We start from the raw sequence: 19,595 nt of genomic DNA on the forward strand, positions 1-19,595 counted from the left end.
TCACAATAAATATATAGATTAATTGGGGGAAATTGACAGAATTAATGACTCTTCCAATTAATAAAATATTTTACCTCATCTTTGTCTTTATTTTCAGTTTTGGTAGTTTTTGTATATAAGTCTTGCAAATATTTTTGTTAAACATATCTTAAGCATTCCATTTTTATACTATTCTGTAAAGCATTGCTTTATAATTTCATTTTCCAGTCATTCACTATGATCATATAGATATACAATTACATTTTGGGGGTGAATCTTTATCCTATAACCTTGATAAGCTGGCCTTTGCCTGTGTTTTCTTTGTCTCTTCCTTTTTCCATTACACACAAAATGGATTTATGCCCTAGATTTTTGTTCAAAACACTTCCGGGAGCTCTTTTATAGATTCCTTAGGAATGTCTGGGAACATACTAATGCCATCCATGAGTGTCATCCAATCTGTATGCCTTTTATTTAGTTTTTTTGCCCTATAAGTTAAGTATAATATTCTGTTCTTGGGGTAAAGCATTTAGTTTTCACCATAAAGTATGCATAGATGTCTTTTATTTGGTTGAAGCATTACTTTTCTATCACTAGGTCCCTGATAACTTTTGTCTCGAGGAAGTGCTCTATTTTATCAAGTCTTTTTTGATCATATGATTTTTGTCTTTATTCTCTTAATACTGATTGATTTGAGAATGTGAGACCAATTTTGCCTTCCTGAGAGTAAATTTACTAAAACATGATGTATTGTAGTTTTTACATACTGTTCACTTTTATTTGGTAGTATTTCACTGAATTTTTTTTGTGGCTTTCTGAATTTAAAAATTAAATAATAAAGATTAAATAAAATTTAAAATTTAGAACTCAGTACAGCCAGGCTTGGGGCTGGGGACAAAAAGCTGACAGTTCCAGGGCTTCCCTTGGGCTTTGTTTACACCTGAGCCTGAGCACTGCAGGCCATGTGGGAACTTCCCCCCACACCCTTCCCTGGGGCCACCCAGGAACACAGATGCCCGCCTGCTGAGCCCAGCCCCAGTCAGGGTGTGCCCGGAGCATCAGACTCAGGGAGTGTGGGACTGAGGCCAGTGGCCACTGCCTGTACTGGGCTGGGGAACCTGGGTGGCCCTCTGCAGCCCAGCGCACCACGGTGGAGGCAGGCTGGTCTGCCTCCTCACCAGCACCTGCCTGCGCTCCCTCAGCTGTGAGTCCCTGGACCTGGCAGGAGGACATGCGATAACCCCAGCAGGGCCGCTGGATGTCCCCACTGTCCTCACCACGGCCTCCCCCAACACCAGGCCCTCACTCCCGCCCCTGGCCCGTGTACACGCAAAGCCTTCCGCCCCAAGCCTCGTTCCTCTCACACCCCTTTATCCACCAGGCTGCGTCACCACTTCCATATACTCAATAGCTCCTCTTGTAAAAGTCCCCTCATCCAGCACCTCCAACCTCTCTCTCCTTGGGGTCTCCTGAGTTAAGGGCTGAAAGGGCAGGACCCCCACTGTTTACCAGAGTCGGCTAAGGGAACTGTCTCCAGGGGCAGCACACGCAGGGCCTGGTGGTCTATCTGACCACCCCAGGATGCCCTGCCCTGCTGGGACCATGGGAGTTGGAACAGGAGAGAAAAGAAAGCCTAGGATGTTAGGATCCGGCAGGCAGTGAGTGGGGAGCCATAGTAACCATCTGGAAGATGACAGGAAGAGATGGGCTTTCAAAGCTGGATTTGGGGAGGGCGAGAATGGACCTGGGAGAGGACAGGACAGGCCCAGTATCTGGGTCCTGGGGAGGAGGCCTGGTACCCATCAGAGGGTGGCAGTGCAGATGCAACCAAAGGCCCATCAGCAGCCTTTGGAAATGCTGCACAAAGCCAGGCGTGGTGGCACATGCCTGCAATCCCAGTACTCAGGAGGCCAAGGGAGGCGGATCCTGCGAGTTCCGAGCCAGCCTGAACTATATAGAGAGATCCTGTCAAAAGAGAGAGGAAGGAAGGAAGGAAGGAAGGAATGGAGGGAAGGAATGGAGGGAGGGAGAGAGACAGTTAGAGAGAAAGAAAGAAAGAAAGAAAGAAAGAAAGAAAGAAAGAAAGAAAGAAAGAAAGAAAGAAAAGAAAGAAAAGAAAAGAAAAGAAAAAGAAAGAAAGAAAGAAAGAAAGAAAGAAAGAAAGAAAGAAATCCTGTCAAAAGAGGAAGGAAGGCAGGAAGGCAGGAAGGAAGGAAGGAAGGAAGGAAGGCAGAAAAGATGGGCTTCACATCCATTCAAGGAAAACACCGGGTGTCTGGTGGAAACACAAACGGAACTGAGTTTGCGGCAGAGTAATACCAGACCAACACAGAAGGACAAAACACCCCAGAAACTTCCCACCTGCCTCACCTCGAGCCCCATTCTGCCTCCTCACAGAAGCCCTCAGTCCCAGTCTCCCAGGGGCACAGGCCAGACATGGATTTGACCTGAGCCCCAGGAATCCCCCAGCACCCGCAGGAAAACGAGTCCTGTGTGGAGTTGGCGGGCCCTGACACTGGATGCCCTGGGGCTGAGCTCCAGGCTCCCTGTGCGCCTCCGTGTGAGCTGTGAGGCAGGGGGAACTGGTGGAAAGGAAGGAAGTGCTCTGGTGTCTTCCCCAGATGAAAGGTGAAGTCCTCGGCTTTCTCCAGCCAGGATAATGACTCCAGGAAGCACTGCGCAGGCCCTCCCATGAGCAAGTGCTGAACTGCTGTGGTTTGTCTCTGTAATCCTAGTGGCTCTCAAGTAAACAATACTGTCCCCAAGTCACAGCCTGTAAAGTACCCCCCCCCAGCAGAGGGACCAGAGACCCCTCAGAGGCAAAGCATGCAGTTCTCAGAACTGTAGAAGGAAAGAACCCAAGAAAGAAGGAAACACAATCACCTTCCCAGGCCTGCTACAGGAATCTGCAATCTGCGGTTTCCATAGGATTTCTTTTCTTTTCTTTTTTTTCTTTTCCTTTCTTTTGTTTTTTTGAGACAGGGTCTCACTATGCAGTTCAGGCTAGCCTCAAGCTAACTTTGTAACCTAGGCTGGTCTCGAACTCGAAACGATCCTCCTGCCTCAGCCTCCCAAGTGCTGGGATTAGAGGCCTGGGCCACCACACCCGGTCTCCATAGGATTTCCAGACACTGGGGCATACACAACAACACATGGGAAGAGTCAGCCTCTGGGCACACGTGTCCCGACCTCAAAATGGCCTATGCACTTAGGAATCAACCAAAGTGACAGAAGTGGCAGAGTGAAGTGTGCTGCACTGTGTCTCCTCAGCGCACACAGGACAGAGTTTGCTCCCTGGGGTGCTGTGAGTCTGGGCGCATTCCAGGCAGGTAGCCCTAGAAAATCTTCCCAAAGAAGCTGTTTGTTACAGGGGGGATGTTGGTGGATGGTGCTTGGGCCCAGCAGGTACAGTCCTAGTACAGTGCCAGGCACCTGGGTCTCAGCCCTGTGACGGGAGGCCAAGCTGCTTGCCCCATTTTGCAGGGAGGAGGTTAAGTTCCAAAGCCACTCAGCTGGGGAGGGCAGGTGGGAGGTTTCTGCCCCGACATCAGTACCCGGAATGGGGCACACCCTCCCCTTCCGCCTCTTCCTACCAGCTTCCTGGGTGCAGCCGAGGTTGTGTAAACACACTTTGCAGGGGGCAAGGAGAGATTCCGATTTTGCAATTACACTGGCTGGGTCTTGGGGCCCAGGGTGCAGCCAGGCCAGTGAGCGGACAATTAATGACTGGGATCCTGCTTTGAGGCCGGGCAAGGGCCCAGCCCAGGCCGGGTGTTTACACGCACGCCCGTCTGTTTGGGGCCTGCAAATCCGTGTCAGATGTTAATGGAACAGCATCATTTTTCTGCCGAGGTGGCATCCCTGCGTTGTTTGGATGAGCGGCCAGCCTGGCTCAGGCTGGGAGGTGGGCGGCCTCTGAGGGGAGCCAGGGCTTCACTGAGGCCATTTGTCAGGCTGAGGACACCCCAGTAGGCCAGGCCCCCCAGGCCACCTCTCTGCACCGGCCCCACCCTCCAGGCTCTGGGGACAAAAACCAGGAAGGTGCTGGAAAATAAAAAGAACTCATGCCTAAATTATAAAAAGGAAACTGAAAACTGGAAATGAATAAATATTTAATTAAACATTGATTCAGCCAAACACCCAGGAGGGGTCGGGCCTCTTGGATTCAAGCCCAGCCTGGGTCCACAGCCTGGAAGCCGGGGGCGCAGCATCCACGTGGCCTGCAGCGTGGGCTCCTGCAGATATTCCTGGGGCACCCAGCCACCAGAAGCCGGCTCTGTCCTGCGAGGAAGGCCAAAGGGACGGAGGGAGGGGAGCAGGGACACCCTTCCTCCACCCTGGGAGATGTCCTTGCCAGCCACTGGGAAGACAAATGGAAGAAAAGACCCAGAGAGGTAAGGCAACCTGCTGCGGGCACACAGTGAGCCGGGTCAGTAGAGGAGGCTGGGGAGCAGAAGCTGGGGCTCAGAGAAGAGGTGGCCCTGGAGCTCTTCGGGGTGAGGTCATGACCATCAGCTTCACTCTGCAAATGAAGAAGCAGAGGCCATTGCCAAGCCACACAGCCTGGCAGGGTGACGGCCTGCCCAGGGCCCAAGAGGATGAGGGTGCTCACTCTGGCCTCACCAGCACCCAACCCCTTCTGTCCACACCTACTGCCTCCCAGCACTTCCTCAGCAAGCTCATCCTGCCCTTGGGCCTTTGCACAGGCTGTTCTCATTACCAAACACTCTTCCCTGAAGGTCTGGGGGCTGGCTCTGCTCTGTGGCCATCCCCCTGGGAGGCTTGCAGCCCAGATCGGCTGAGATGCACCTGGCCCGGAACCAGCCCTGATCCCTTCACAGCCCTGCATTAGGGAGCATGGGAGGAGGTCAGCCAGCCATGTGAAAGCGGGTTATGCATCAGTCACTCAGGAAATGTGACCACACTGCTTGGGGAGTCAGGAAACCCCTGTTCCCAGCCTTCTCATCACCAGGGTTGTCATTAAGGGGCTTTTCTCAGGAGGCCTGGCACACAGGTTGGATCTTCACATGGCAGCCTCTTCTTACTAACCCTGGGCACTGCGCCCTCTCAGCTCTGCCTCCCACACCTGTGCGTCCGCTCCATAGCATGGATAGGTTGTAGAGACCACAGCTGTCGAGTGTCCATTAGGCCCTGCCTCAGTGTGGCCATCTGCAAAGCTGCCTGCTTGCTCATGGTGATGAGTCTGGGCAGGCACAGGCCCAGGACAGGCTGGGGCAGGCGGGGGCGCAGAGTGCTGGAAGGTGGTGGGTGATGGACATGCACCTGAAGGAAGCTCTGCATGTGGTCCTCCATGGGTGCAGCCCCTCACTGCAGTCATCGTCAGAGAGAGCACACTTGTCCCTACCTCAGGGCCTTTGCACTGGCGTTGCTACTCTTCCAGCAGGCCTGGGGAGCTGACTTCCTGGCCTCTATCTGCCAGAGGGTCTCTCTCAACAACCTCGAGGGTCCTGGAGCTGATTCATCTGTGCTTAAATTCAGCTGTGTGAGACTCACTGCCTCAGGGTAAAACAGGACCTCATAGGAGCTCCCCCAGGGACACAAGTGACCAGCAGACAACTGGTGCTCTGAAGGGTTGGTGACTAAAGCTGATCTGATTTGTACCTTCTCTTTCCCAGCACTCACAGCATGGCAGGCTTATAATTGTATTTCCCAGCTTACTGTCCCCCTGCATTCATAAGTCCCGGAGTCGCCACCAGGACAGACCCAGGCTCTAAACCTCTGGAGGGGTTGGGCCCGGTTCCTGACCCTGCCCTGCCCCCTGGTGTTTATTCTGGGCATTGCCCCACGACTTCCCGGTTGGACCCTTTTTGCCAACCCCACATTCAGGGACTGGCTCTGGGGCCAGCAGGGGCCAGAGCAGCTGGGCACCGAGACAGCACCCCATGAGGCTAAGCTGAGCTGCCCACCAGGCATGGTGAGGAGGGCACATGATGAGGGCATGGGGGGACCCTTGCATGAGGCCCACCTACCACTCTATCTCCTATGAAGTGTAGGTGCCCAGGGCCCGCTGCACCCCCATGCTCAAGGTGACACCTGGGCCCACTCTGACCTGGTTCTAGCCCCACTTTCTGAGCAGTCTGGCATCTGGGGCCACCCCAGAAAGCACCTTCATGTCCCACAGGCCAACCTCTGCACCGGGCCCGGCTGCCCACACCTGCCCTATGGCACAGTGAGACTGACAGAATGGGGATCATTCTGCCAATAGAAGGCGGCACCTGCTCCACCTCAGGAGCCGCCTCAGCAGGATGGGTGATGACTATGACCCCGCCCACGGCTGTGGCCTTGGTGAGGGTGGACAGTGTCTCCACAGCAGCCCCCCACAGCTGGTGCTCAGAAACACCATGGGTAACTAGGTGGAGCTAGGGACACACGTGAAGGTAGCTTGCTGATGTTTCCCCATCTGCTGCCAGAGCTGAGGTCAGCTGCAGGAACAAACAGCGTGAGACCTCCGAGGTCAGCGCCAAAGCCTGAGCGGCTGGCGGCTCTGCAGGGCAGTTCAATGCCAAGCAGGAACTCCACACCCAGCCTTGCACCCTGGGACCCCAGCCAGCAGGGTAGCCAGGGCCAGCCGCACTCACAGAGCCTGCCACAAGGGCCCAGGAAATCTGGAGCACTGGGTCCCACCCACAGATGACTTCCCTGGACCATCTTGGGGTTGCGTGTGGGAACACCAGGGCCAGGCAGACAGGCCTGGAGAGGGGCAGAGGGCCTCAGGTCTCTGAGCCAGAGCACTGTGAATGTGCTCTGCTGAAGCCATAGTGTTGGGTTCAGGTCCTCTGACTTTAAGGGACCCCCATCGTGGGGCCATCTCCTGGCCTGGACCTCAGGTACCTGCTGAGGGTGGCGGAGAGGCTCCTGAGGACCAGAGTGGGGGCTCCTGGACGTGAGTGATGAAGCCTGGATGAAGGAAGGCCCCAGCCTCCTCTGTGGGGTCTCCCAGGCTGCCCCCTGGAGGGAGGCATAGAGTATCACCCTGTGCTGTGGCCCTCATGCTCCCAACCTCTCCAGCAGGGACCTGTTGGCAACAACTGCAAGGCGGTCGGGGGGGGGGGGTAGCGGGGAACCAGACCAGGAAGTACCTGGCCAGGGCCCCCGCCCCTGCTGCGGGCACTTAGAGGCCCTCTTCCCAGGCCCACAGATGTATGTGCCACCAGGCATGCAGTGAGGTCCATCACCCACCCCACCTACCAACATAGGCCAGTAGGGTGGAGGCAAAGGATGGAGCCCAGGCCCGGGGAGATGCTGCATGGCCTCTGGGAGCTGTCCAGCGCCCAGGATTCCTCATCCCTGACAGTCCTCCACCTGGCCAGCCCAAGGGGGGCTCCAGGGCCTGGCCTGGAGGGGCTACAGAGAAGCCTGCAGCTGGGCACTGTACCCCAGTGGCTGTAGGGACCCTTGGAGGAGCCCAGGGCAGTCTCTGACAGTGGGTTTTGGGAAGCCGCTGGCCTCCTACTGGGGTCTGGGCCACGACAGTGTCCTGCAGAGGCTGAAGCTGCAGTGTGGGCCCAGGGCACCACCTGGTGGCAGCACTAGGTTCACCTTGTAGTCCCAGGCCAAGAAGAGGTCCCTTCCTGGGCCCAGTGAGGGATTTGCCCCATGTCACACGGTGTGTTGGCTTGCTACACTGCCTGACTCATGGTAGATAGTAACACCCACCCGTAACCTTGCAGCTGTGGCCAGGCATCCAGTGCAGGATCTGTTCCAAGTGGGCAGTGGGCTTAGCGCGCTGACATGGGCATCTAACCTCGGCTCAGCTGCCTGCATGCCTGAGGCAGCCTTGGCCAAACTCCCTAGGCTCCAGCTCCTTTCCTGGAATTCTCCCCTCGCATCACTCCCATCACCTGTGAGACCCCTCATGCACGTGCAGGAGGGGACGGGACCACCCAGGGACCTGCTCAGCAGGGCGTGGGTGGTGTGGCAGGGTCACTCCCCTGCCATCCCTGAAATCCTGGATCCCAGCCTGAGCCAAGGCCATACCGTCTGAGCAGCCTGACTACTCTAAGGCTGTTCTACTAGTCGTCACCCCAACAGGTGCACCAACCCCCAGACAGAACTGGGGCTCACCACCAGGCACCCCAGATGGTCACCTAGCCCCTGCGATGGACCCTCCTTGCCCTCCTGTACTTCATCGAATGGGGCTGCTTCTGTAGGTTTGTTATAGTGATGCCATGGAGACAAAGCCCACCCCCGCTGGGTGCCCCACCCATATGCAGTCTGGCAGAGCCAGGTCTCCAAGGCAACTGCCCCTTGAGGCCCAGGGATCCCCTGTGCCCACTCCTGTTGGGCGCTTCAGCTTTGGGTGCAGTCTGGGGCTTTACCCAGGCAATGCTGGTGGCCTCAGCTTAGTGGGGGAGCCTGGCCATCCCTGATGTCCAGCCCGCCCCCTCACCCTCACCCCCACACTGGTGCCACTAAGGGGTCAGCAAATGAGGCAGAAATGACACAGACATGGTTCTGTACAAAACCTGAATATTTTTTACTTTTTTAAAACTTTGGTCTAAGTTGCCTCAGACCTCATGGACTCAATACAAGAGTAATATGAATTGGGAAATAAAACACTTTAATAGCCACGATAAACTTTGTTAGAAATGTACATGTTGCCAAAATAATAATAAAATTAAAAAGAGAGAAGAAAGAGAGGGAGAGAAAGAGAGAGAACAGCTTGCTGCCCGGGTTAGATTATATAAATGCTTGACAAGGACAGGCCAAGGGGACTTTAAAACACCAGTTCCAAATAAGCCTGGGCCCCGGGAGACTCCCCTGCTGCTGGCCTCAGGCCAGGGGGACATGCCCCTCCTGACAGAGCAGGAGTGGATAAGGCCTCCGCCCAGCTGCCTCTCTGCGTGTACAGAACATCCAGGTAATGGGTATATAAACAAAGCTCATAAGAAATGTACAAATATAAAAAGCTACAAACATTAATAAATTACGGCATCACAAAACACAGAAACACTTCACAAGGTGCTAGTAAAATAACTGTATCCCCGACCCCCTCGTCATACAAGAAGGAAAACAAAGAGCTGGTATGAAAGTTGAAGATTCGTCTTCAAAATGTGTCTGAAATAGATCTTTTGTGTCCTATTTGCTTCTGTGAAGACAGAGTATAAGGCTGCGCGGACGCCACTTGTTTTTCAGGCAATACCTTAGTTCCTAAAAGGAAAATAAGAGTAAGAGTAATAACAAAAGGAAAGGAGGAAAAGGAAAAAGCATTGGAACCCAACTGTCCATCAGAGTCAGCAAAAAACTTGTATAAAGGTTAATGAAGGACTCTATAGAAAGAAATTCCTAAAGATACTTTTGCTCTTATAAAAAAGAAGTCATTTAAAAAGCTATTTACACGCTACATTCTATGAAAAATATGCTTCAGGAAGTACATCTAAAATTAAAATACAGGATTGCCTGAGAAACAAATCCAGCCCCTCCGTGTCAGTGGGCAGACACACTGTCCAGGTAGAGCCCACATCTCGGCGCCGCCCGCCAACACGGAAGCAGAGAGGTGCTCGCCCGCGCCTTGGGCTGCCAGCTGCCTGCCCAGTGGTTCCAGGCAGGACAGCCCGGGCCGAGAAGTGCTTCTCCGAGTGCAGCCGGCAGAGCCACACTGGGCCCTGCCACGTGGCTTAGCCTGGGCCCCCCGGGGCCCCAAGACGTGGCTGAGCCCTCGTCCTTCCCTGGGGACCTTGCAATGGCTCCTGTACCCAGCAGCACACCAACCCAGCTACTGGTCCTAGCTGCCCCAAACAAATGACCCTGGGCATCAGGGTGTGACACCACCATCCAGCCTGCCACCTCCACTGGGGAGCTGGGGCGGCAGACCTCCCCTTGCCAGCCAAGTGCTCTCGGGAAGAGAACGGAAGGGTTCCCACAAACATCCTGCTTCCTCTTCCTCATGCTGTGTTCTTTGCCTTTTTTTAAGCCTCTGGAGGCTACCAGCCTGTGGCCAGCTCAGACTCTGGGGCTAGTGAGCATTGGCTCACTCTACCTTCCTCGAAGGACTCGTGCTCCCAGCAGAGCTGCAGAAGCCCTGAAATCACACCCACGCTCTGGGGTGGCCGGAGGCTGTCCTGAAACTGGAACTGTCCTCATACTGGCAGGGCCGCTTTTCAGGAACTGGTCACTCTAAGCAACTTGAGAAAGGACGTCCATATTCAAAACGAGGGACCACCGTGCTAGGCTTGCTCCGCCTGCTCAAGGGACAGACGCTCGTTTGGGGGGAGTGATGTCTGGGAGGAGGCGAGGCCCTCCCGGGGTGAGGCAGCTTGGCCACCCTCCTGGGGGGGCTGATGTTTTAGCGGGGCTCCGGGGGGTCCTGAGCAGAGCAGAAGGATCCTGGCTTTCCAAACTTTAAAGGAGCAGTTTTCCGTTCCGATGAATTTTCAAAATCTTCCCAAGCCTCTGCTTGGCGGTGGCCATGCCCTTTTTTGTACGTTTTCCTAGGGGGGTGGGGGAGGGGACACAGAAAAGGAGGATGAGTGTGAGCACAGGGAGCAGCGTGCTGGGGCAGGGGCTCCCACAGACATGGGGGCAGCTTGCGACCCGAGCCCCGCGTCTCTGTAAAGCAGACCCCGGCGGCTGCACACGGGCCTGGCAATGCATCCAATGCAGAGGCTGCGGTGGCCATAGGCAGCTGTGGTGAGTGGTAAGGGTGTTACTAGGATGGGAGGCCACCCTGGGCCTGGCCCCTGGGAACAGGCCATCTTAAGCCACCTCCGCAGCTAGTGTGTCCCCTTCCCATGGCCAACTGGGTCCAGGCCAGGCTGCAGGCAGAGGGGGCCTGGGGAGCCCCCGCATGTGGCAGGAGATGTAGACAGTGTGATACCATGGGACCTGGCTGGTGGTGACACCCTAAACCACACAGAGGGGCTGGTGACCCTGCAACCAGCCTGGCTCAACTCAAGGGCATCCGGTTCTAGCCCTGCCGGACGCTGGCTGTACCTTTACTCCGAATCAGACCCCAGAGCCAAGGGCCTGCACCTAAGCCTTGGTAACCAGAGATCCATTTTCTGGCCCCAGTCTGATCTTTTGACCTCAACACTGGCCGTTTCCTTCACTGTGCAGGCTGGGCCCAACCCCTGAGCAGGCTGGCTGCAAACACTCACGTGCTGCCAGAGGGGCTTGCGGATGCTCAGGTGAGAACCAACCCAGGCCCCAGCATCGCAGTCCCGGGCCCAAAACCTCCCCTCACACCGTGCTGTCCTCAATCACGGGACAGAGTCTGTGAGGTTGGGGGTGCCCAAGGGTCCAGCAGGGGGCAGAAAGGGCAGGGGTACCTTTGGCGGCGGTGGTGTTGTTGGGGGATGACGTGGAGGGCCGCCTCTGTGTGAGAAAGACTCCAGGGGCCATGGGTTGGGCTGTGCGGCCGGCCTGGGCCCCTGCAAAGGCTCCAGCTGCCGTGTACTCGTGGTCAGCCAGGCTGCTGCTGTGCGATTCAGGCAGGGGCTCGGGTGAGCTGCTCTCCTGCGAGGCCTGGCTGCTTGCTGTGCTGGTGGAGGCTGGGGTTGTGGAGGCTGGCGTGGTGGAGGCTGGAGTGGTGGAGACCAAGGTGGTGCTGGCAGAAGTGGAGGTGGAGGCGGAGGTGGAAGCAGAGGTGGAGGCGGAGGTGGAGGCAGCAGAGGCAGACGGGGAGATGGTGGTAGGCGGAGGCTTCCTTTTGGTGCTCTTTTTCTTCCTGCTCTTCTGCTCCTCCTTTGGACAAAGCATGCATGCCCATTACCCTCAAGGCAGCTCAGATGCCCCTTGGACCATAAGGTCAGGGGACAGCCAGTGCAGCCAGATGCTGGCCACACCCAGGCTCAAACCTACACAACAGGAATGGGGAGAACCGGGGCCCAGTGGCCTCTCCTATGCAAGGAGGTGGGGGGGACACGGCCCCCAGTACCCCATAGTCAGTGACCATGAGCCCCTGATCACCATGCTCCCCTGTCTGGGTGGGGGCACCCATCGTGCTGAGCATCAAAGCCCTCTGGCAAGAGCCTGGGCTGCCTTCAGATACATGGCTTCACCAGGATGTGGTGACAGTGCCCCAGTGCGCATTCCCCACGTGGCTGGGTGCAGAGGACCAGTACAGGCAGGCGCTGTGGGTGGTAATGAGATTGGGCAAGCAGAGTGAGGGAAGGCAGGCCCCATCTCTGCTCCTCGGGACAACCCAAAAATGCCAGATCCCAGGAAGGGAGGGACCCTCCTTGAGGTTCCACAGGGGAGAGGCGCCAAGATCCCCTGGTTCCCCCCTGCACCAGGGCACAGCCGACCTCAACAGGAGGCACCTGTCTCACTGCAGGGTCCTGGCCATCAATCCCTGCTCCCCGCCCCACACTTGGAATTTGGGACCAGAAGAAACACCCATTCTGTGATCACATGTCCCTAAGCCAGACAGCCCCTAACCCAGGCAGTCTGAATGTAGGGATGGAGGGATAGAGACGTCGGGGAATCTGCACCTAGTGGGGTAACGGGCCCCACCTCAGTGAGCCCCTCCTCACCTGCTGGGATAGCTTGGCCGCAGCAGCCGCCAGCCCAGTCTCAATGGAGGCCACTCTGGTCCCCTCCCGCACAGGCCTGTCCTGTCTCGGCACCGAAGGTCCAACCCTTGCTGTGGAAGAGAAGGGCCAGCCCCTTAGCCCCTGTCCAGCTTAGGCCTCCTCCTGGTCCTCCTACCCCAACCCATCCTTGAGTCTGGGACCCCCAAGCACCATGCTCATGGTATGGGAAGCCACAATCAATTTGGCCACCAAAGCATCAGTGACACTCTGGAATGTCCATGGGACAGAAGCTAGCAGGCCCAGCAAGCTGGGGTGTGAGGAAGGGTATACACAAGATGGGTAAAACCCCACCCTGCCACCCACCCTGCCAGGTGTGCCTTGGCCACCACAGGGCAGCCAGCAGGTACCAGACCGCCGCTCCCAGAATGACCTATTACAGAGGCAAACACTGGGGAGCAGGGGTGAGGGCTTTCCAGGGGGTCCTGGGCCAACACAGCAGAGCCTTCTCATGCTTCTGTAGGCAGCTGACCATCCCTGTTCCAGCCCTAGACAGGCTGTCCAGCCCAAAGGACAGGACAGGGCTGAGTCCTCAGAGGCCAGGGACACAGACAAGGATACAATGGTCTATGTCACACCCTGGTGGCTGCCACACACTACCTGTGGGACTGTAGGGAGCGTCATCAGAGCCTTTCCTCTTCTTTGACCGGGATTTGAAGACAGGGTTGTCTTCATCAGACTCCAGTGAGGGGTAAACTGTGGGAAGAAAAAGGATGGTAGGGTCCCTGAGCCCCGGGGCACAACTGGGGGAGGGAGGAGAGTGGCTGGAAGACCTTGCTGTCCAGTGGACCAGAGTCACCCTTAGGCCCGCCATGCTGCAGAGCTGCTTGCCATGAGAACACTTTGCGCATGGGCATAGGCACCTGGGAATCTCCAGACGAGAGTCACCTGCACCATGAGCTGTGTCTGCCCCAGCCTCCCTGGTTGCCACAGCCCTCTGCCTCTCCTGACATTATCCCAACAGCTTCTCACAGAGCCTGAGAGCAGGGAAGTCCCCAAGCCTAGCAGGGCATCGGCTCCCAAGGGAGAAACACCCTGGTGCCGGTGAACAGTCTCTGCTGCTACCAAATAAATTGTTGAATAGCAAGGGAGCTGATGGGAATTGCCCAGTGCATCTCAAAGGAGGGGATCCCACACATCAGGATGGGTGGCTCATGGCCCTCCAAACCCCAAAACATGGTGAGGACCTCCAGGACCCATGCATGATTCTGGAAGTAGCCGCTGCAGAAGCCTTGTGTTCCATACCCGGAAAGAGTGCAGAAAAGCAAAGCTTTTGGCTTTGCTGTTGCAGCACTTGTCAAACAGGGCCAGGCCCTGTGGAGAGGTCCAATCTGCCCACCAGATGTGAGGCAGGGCTGAGCTCAGCAACTACCAGCCTGTAGCCACTGGAAGGGTGTTGGGGAGGCTGTGACTCAGCCAAGACATGCCCATCCCCAGAATGGTGGCCTACGCCAGCACACCATGCCACAAGGACATTCCTGGCTGGAAAGAGCTCCTCCAGAGCCCACTCCAGGGGAGCCAGGGCCATGGCCCGTGCCAAACTCACAGCCTGACCATAGGGGTGGCCACCCAAACCTCAGTTTCCCCATGTTACATGGAGGCAGACAAGATGGACATGGTAATCTCAACGCCCTGTCACTGCAAGTGGTCCAGTCAATGAAAGCCTACCAGGCAGGTCTTCAGAAAGGCAAATGCACAGTGCCTTATCACCCAGCCAGTACTCTGCTGGGAATATAGACAAGGAGGAGGAGGACACAGGTCCCCACAGAAACCTGTACAATGCATTCACAGTAGGACTGTTCACCATGGCTGAAAGGTGAAGCAACCTAGAGGTCCACACCTGGATATGCAGCTAAAACAGGGTGTGGCATATCCCCATGGTGGTACAATATTCTGCCTTGGAAACAAGGGAGACTCCAGCACATGCTACAGTGCAGATGAACCTGGAGGACACTACACTGACTGAATAAACGAGCTCTTACACCATCTTTTTGTATGGCGTACTCAAAAGAGGCAAACCCATGGAGACCCAACAACACTGCAGGTTGCCTGGGGCCAGAGAGGGAGGAGTGACTGTTAACAGCACAGGGCTTCCTGTTAGGGGATGGAATCTTCTGAAACTGACTGTGATTGCCGCACACACCTCTAGTGATGCCAAAGACCACCAAGTTGCACTTCTAAAGGGTGAATTTTTATGATCTGTAAATTATATCTCAAAAAAAAAAAAAAAAACAGGGCCCAGCTTCTGGGGCCCCTGGGATGAGTTCCCAGCAGATGCAGCCCTGTGCCCAGAGGGTCCTGCCCGCTGTGAGTGCTGGCCCCCCTCCAGGCCCTCCCAGGGACAGTGACCCTCACCGTAGTCTGAGTCCTTGAAGCAGGCATCCAGGTGGTCCTGCTCTTCCTCGTAGTCCTCCAGGTCCACGCTGTTCTTGGCAGCCCTCTTTAGCAGCCGCTTGCCCGCACTCTTGCTGCTGCCCCCATTCTTCCTGGCGCCATGGGTTGCCAGCGAGCTTCCCTTGGCCTGGCCAGCACCCCATGTGGTCTGCAGGCAGGAGTCAGAGGCCTGCAGGTTGGCCATGGACAGCATTCCCTGAATGGCTTCCTGTGTGCTGGGGGAGGCCGGGGGCTGGCTAGGAACACAGAAACACAGGCACTCAGCCACGGCCCTCGGCTGACTGCCCAGGGGACACGGATCACAGCCCTCGGCCCATGGCCCATGGCTCAGGGCACTTGGACAGATCACATGCCACAGCCAACAGCCCACAGTCTATAGCCTGCAGCTACCAGCCCAGGGCTCCATGGCCACAGCACAGCCCTCAGCCCGAGTGCTGCATAGCCAGCCCAGCCTGGGTAGCCAGCTGAGGGCATGGAGTGGAGAGCATGGTGAGAGCTGGTGACTCCCCATGGAAAAGGCCAGGGAAGCCCATCTGCTCACCCAGCCCCACTCCAGGGAGAGACTGAGGCCATGGGACAGAGGTGGGTCACAGCACACAGGAGGATGGCAGAGGAGGAGATCTAGGTCATGCCAAGTCATGTACTGGGCTCTCCCACCTTAAAGTTGGCAAGTACACTCAGCCGCCTCCCTCTTGCACTCCTGCCAGCTCTGTGCACCTTAAGGACCACCCTGTGCTGAACCCTTCCCCTCATTCCCAGTCACCTTCCCATCTGCCATCCTGAAAAGCAGAGGCAAAGCCCTCACTTCCCATGGTGCATCCTCCCGCAGGGGACCCACACCTCTCTACAGCCCCACACACACCAGCACCACACTTGCATTTCCACCTGAGCCACACCCACACCCCACCTGTACCCACACCTGCACCTACACACCTGCATCTACACCTGCAGCTGCACCCACATCTGTACCCCCACCCTTACCTACACCTGAACACCTTTACCAAACCTACATCCATACCTGCACCCATGCCTGCACCACACCTGTACCCACATCTGCATCTACACCTGCAACCTGAACCCAGACCTGTACAACACCAGCATGAACATCTGTATCACACCTGCACCTACAGCTCACCTGGAGAGGCAGAGCTAGCATTCTAACTCATCCCAAGCCTCTCAGCTCTGGCAGCCTCCACAGACCCCCAGGTTTCTCCTCCCTACCTTCCAGTTCTCTGTCACCCTCCACCTCCAGGAAATGCTGCCCATGGGACTCAGCCTGGGTTCTGGCCATATCCTCAGCCCCTCCCTATACCTGTGCTCACACCTCCTCCTTGTTACACTGGTTCCATTCCTTCCAGAATCAGCTTCTAAAACTAGGTTTGGAAGAGATGGGACATGTTGGCCACTGCCACTTCACAAAGCTGGGGTGTAGAGAATGCTGGAGGCAAGGTCCTGGGGTCTTGGGAAGCCTCCCACATCCTTGTGGGGCTGTGCCCTACTCTAGTCCACACACCATCATAGCCAGGACCCCCAATCTATTTGCACAAGAACTGCTGGGCAGCTTTAAAATCACCAAGCCTATGCTCTGATCAGAGGTTCTAGGTTGAGGATCCAGCTGGAAATCCAAGTGTCCACATGCTTCCAGAACAGAGCCACGGTGCCCCAGAGCTCCATGTGGGTGTCCTTCAGTGTCTCTTTCTGGTTCTCACCCTTGCCCATCACCATGAAGCCCCCCTGCCTGGCCCTAACCAGGCCAGATGGCCCACGCCAGGCTCTGGAGATGGCCATGTCACACACAGGGACCAGGGACACCTGTCACTGCACCGTGGGCCTATGGGCACAGACTAGAGGCACAAAGGACTTCCACTGTTCCCCTCCCTACATTCTGCACTCATTTCTCCTGAGATTCCTCAGCGTCATCCTCTGTCCAGGCACCCAGCCCTCTGTCCCTCCCCCAGTACATCCAACTATATAGAGCACTTTGACTAAGACCACTGATGAGGGTCACAAGCCACACAGAGAAGAGGATAGCTGGGGAGATGTATGCAGGATAAGTCTGGCACCAGCTGCGAGTGCCCTTCTATGTGTGAAGAGGCTTCTGCACCACCGCCCCCCAAGACGGATCTACCTGAGAGAAGCAAGAGGCTGAGGCAGTGGTGGGCAGATGTCTCAGACATAGACTAAGATGCCTGGGCAGCAGCCCCACAGGGGACCTGGAGAAGCCACTGCTCAGAACCAAGAGGGATCCCAACAGCCTGCCAGAAGAGGGCAAGGAGATGGGGCAGGCCCAGTGAGCACAGACAGCCATAGGGGCACCCAGGAAAACCACGACAGTGCTGGGGCCCAGGCCCACAGTGCCCTAAGGGTCCCACAGCCTCAGAAAGACATTTCTCCACACCTGGGAAGGATAGAACGGCCACTCGTCTCCACAGCACTCCATGAAAGCTGGCTCCCTAGCCAGAGCCAACAAAATGGAATATCACACATGGTCAGGTAGCCCTGCATTGCTGGAGCCTGTCCTGCACCATCTACACTGTCTGGGCCATGGTGCTACTGAACAAGGGCTGCCCTCATAACGCCACAGCTATGCTGTCCTCTCTGAGCAGACATGGGCCACTAGCAAGTATCAACAGCTCGCCCATTCCCTCTGCTGCAAGCTTCACCTTGCTGCCCACTCACACCATTGGTAGTGGGCAGGGGTGCCAGGACACCCAGCCACAGCGGTCTCAGACAGGAGTGGTGGGTCCCCACTGGAGCCTGTGTGGAAGTGGGCTGCCCACCCATGCCACATGAGGACCCCAGGGTAGGACCACATATCCAGGCAGCCTCTGTCCATGCAGTTGTAAGTGAATCAATGAGCAAAGTTTAACCAGTCAACATGGAAAATAATACTTTAATCCTCCAATTATCATACCAAAATCCTCTCCTTTTTCCCCCAGCGGTAAACACTAAGCAAACCATCCACAAGAAATTAACATATTTTCCTTCATTTTCTTCAGCTGTTTTTTTCCAAACAGTCAGAACTTAAAACAGAGCAAATGGACCATCAAAAACTGACCTATTGCTCCAAATGGGAGACTTGGGGAGGAACTGCCCAGAGCGGGCTAAGGGGCCCCACAGGCACGTGCACAGCGTGCAAGGGCACGAGCAGGGACCACTGTGCCACTGCCCGGAGACAGGCTGCCCCTCCCAGGCCAGACACCCTGCCTGTTCACAGGGGTGAGCATGGGCCCTCCCCAGAGCACCCCACCTCCACAACCTCGAGGATGCCCTCTTCGCAGCACCCACGATAAGGCGCCCGGCGCTCACCCCTGCTGGCCTTCATCCTGAGTGGCCTCGGGCTTATCAGGAACCTCAGCCCTCTCCACGAAGGTCATGGGGACTCAGGGAGTCAGGAGGGGCTCTTCAGACCCTGAGATCAGTCATGAAGATATCAGCTAATGCAAACTTCCTTCCAGAGGAGGGGCACTGCTCAAAGAGCTACGTGGAGCCCCACACCAGGCCCTAGCCTATGGTGGGGAGGGGGCTCGTGGCTAGGTTTCACCTCCTGGTACAGGTGTCTCACATCAGTAAGGACTGATGGGAAACTACCTCATGTGGGGCAAGAAATCTGCACCCCAGGCTCTGTGGACTCCTCTAGTCATGCTTCATGTGCATTAAAAGAAAGCGTCTACGGCCAGCTGGCTGTGAACATAATACTGCATGCAAAACAGTAATTTATGAAATAAAATACAGCCAACTCACTTAGCCAAAGCTTTTTTCAATCAAGCCCTTAATCTGCCCGGGTGGAACTCTCTGTCATCTAAGAGCAGGCCTAACCCTTGGCCTACCCGGCCCCAAGCAGCCCCTGGGGCTGGGCTGCGCTGTGGGCAACAGGACTCTAGGTAGTTGGATCCAGGAACCCCAGGTATGCAGGCAGATTCAGAAACCAAGCAGGCACCCAACGTCCCATGGGCCCTGCCTTACTCAAGCCAAGGCATGACAAGGGACCAGTGCTCTTACTGGAACATGGAGGCCCAGCCGCAGACAGCCCTTCAGGAATCCTAAGCTCAAGTTCCCAATCAGGCAGACACAGATCCTGGGCCTGTCTCTGCTACTTCACAGCTGTGAGACTGTGGGGCTGTGGGAGATTTGTCTAAGCTTTCTGAGCCTCAGTTTCCTCATGTGACGAGAGAATCTCAGATGCTGTGGTCTAGGTGGGCTGGGAGGGAGCCACCACTCCCACAGCAGCCGAGGTCCCCCCATCACATTAGTTCCAGAGGCTTTAAATGGGGCTTCAGGCCATTGGTACAAGTGGAAATTCCAAGGTTTCCACCAAAAGAAACAATAGTTAAGTGCTTCAGTGCAAAAGTGACAACTGCAATCCGAAGAGAATCTGCGTGGGAGCCTCCAGAAAGGAATGAAGCCCAATCCCTCTCAAGTGCAAATCCAATTCTCTGGAAGATAAGGCTGAGCAGGCCCCTACCCAAGACTGCAGACCCACCTGTTGGGATTGTACTCAAGTGCCCCGACCTCCTCGCTGGCCTGCAGCAGGTCCAGGATGCCAGCCGCCGAGCTCCCACTCTCCTTCTTGACTTTGGCGTTGCGACCAGGCTTGGTGTCGGTGTCAATGTGCAGAGAGCCCTCATCTGAGGAGTCATCACTCTGCTGGGCAAGGGACAGAGCAGCTGG

The 19,595-nt window shown here is 56.1% G+C and overlaps 1 protein-coding gene and 1 long non-coding RNA gene across 5 annotated transcripts in view; both read right to left on the reverse strand.

Moving 5' to 3' along the window:
* Positions 1 to 4,080: 4,080 nt before the first annotated feature.
* On the reverse strand, positions 4,081 to 8,207 carry LOC102009976. 4 transcript variants are annotated; one of them, XR_001231802.1, is made up of 4 exons: positions 8,088 to 8,207; positions 7,657 to 7,696; positions 6,832 to 6,948; positions 4,081 to 4,501 (listed from the first exon to the last, which is right to left on the reverse strand). It is a non-coding gene; the product is annotated as an uncharacterized LOC102009976 (long non-coding RNA). The 4 variants fall into 4 exon arrangements; XR_001231803.1 differs by lacking the exon at positions 7,657 to 7,696; XR_001231800.1 differs by lacking the exons at positions 6,832 to 6,948; positions 7,657 to 7,696 and adding an exon at positions 5,263 to 5,462 and having other exon boundaries at positions 8,065 to 8,207.
* A 245-nt stretch (positions 8,208 to 8,452) lies between these two features.
* The window catches only part of Phf2 (PHD finger protein 2), a 43,575-nt gene continuing 32,432 nt past the window's right edge, over positions 8,453 to 19,595 (reverse strand). Inside the window, exons 16-21 of the mRNA XM_005408895.1 lie at positions 19,408 to 19,568; positions 14,886 to 15,160; positions 13,131 to 13,226; positions 12,474 to 12,583; positions 11,268 to 11,682; positions 8,453 to 10,430 (exon numbers count right to left, since the gene is read on the reverse strand). Coding sequence (XP_005408952.1) covers positions 10,342 to 10,430; positions 11,268 to 11,682; positions 12,474 to 12,583; positions 13,131 to 13,226; positions 14,886 to 15,160; positions 19,408 to 19,568 — 1,146 coding nt within the window. The 3' untranslated portion in view covers positions 8,453 to 10,341. The remainder of the gene's footprint in view (positions 10,431 to 11,267; positions 11,683 to 12,473; positions 12,584 to 13,130; positions 13,227 to 14,885; positions 15,161 to 19,407; positions 19,569 to 19,595) is intronic.

Source organism: Chinchilla lanigera, unplaced genomic scaffold, assembly GCF_000276665.1.
Source record: "Chinchilla lanigera isolate Chin_1 unplaced genomic scaffold, ChiLan1.0 scaffold00114, whole genome shotgun sequence".
NCBI classification, from domain to species: domain Eukaryota; kingdom Metazoa; phylum Chordata; class Mammalia; order Rodentia; family Chinchillidae; genus Chinchilla; species Chinchilla lanigera.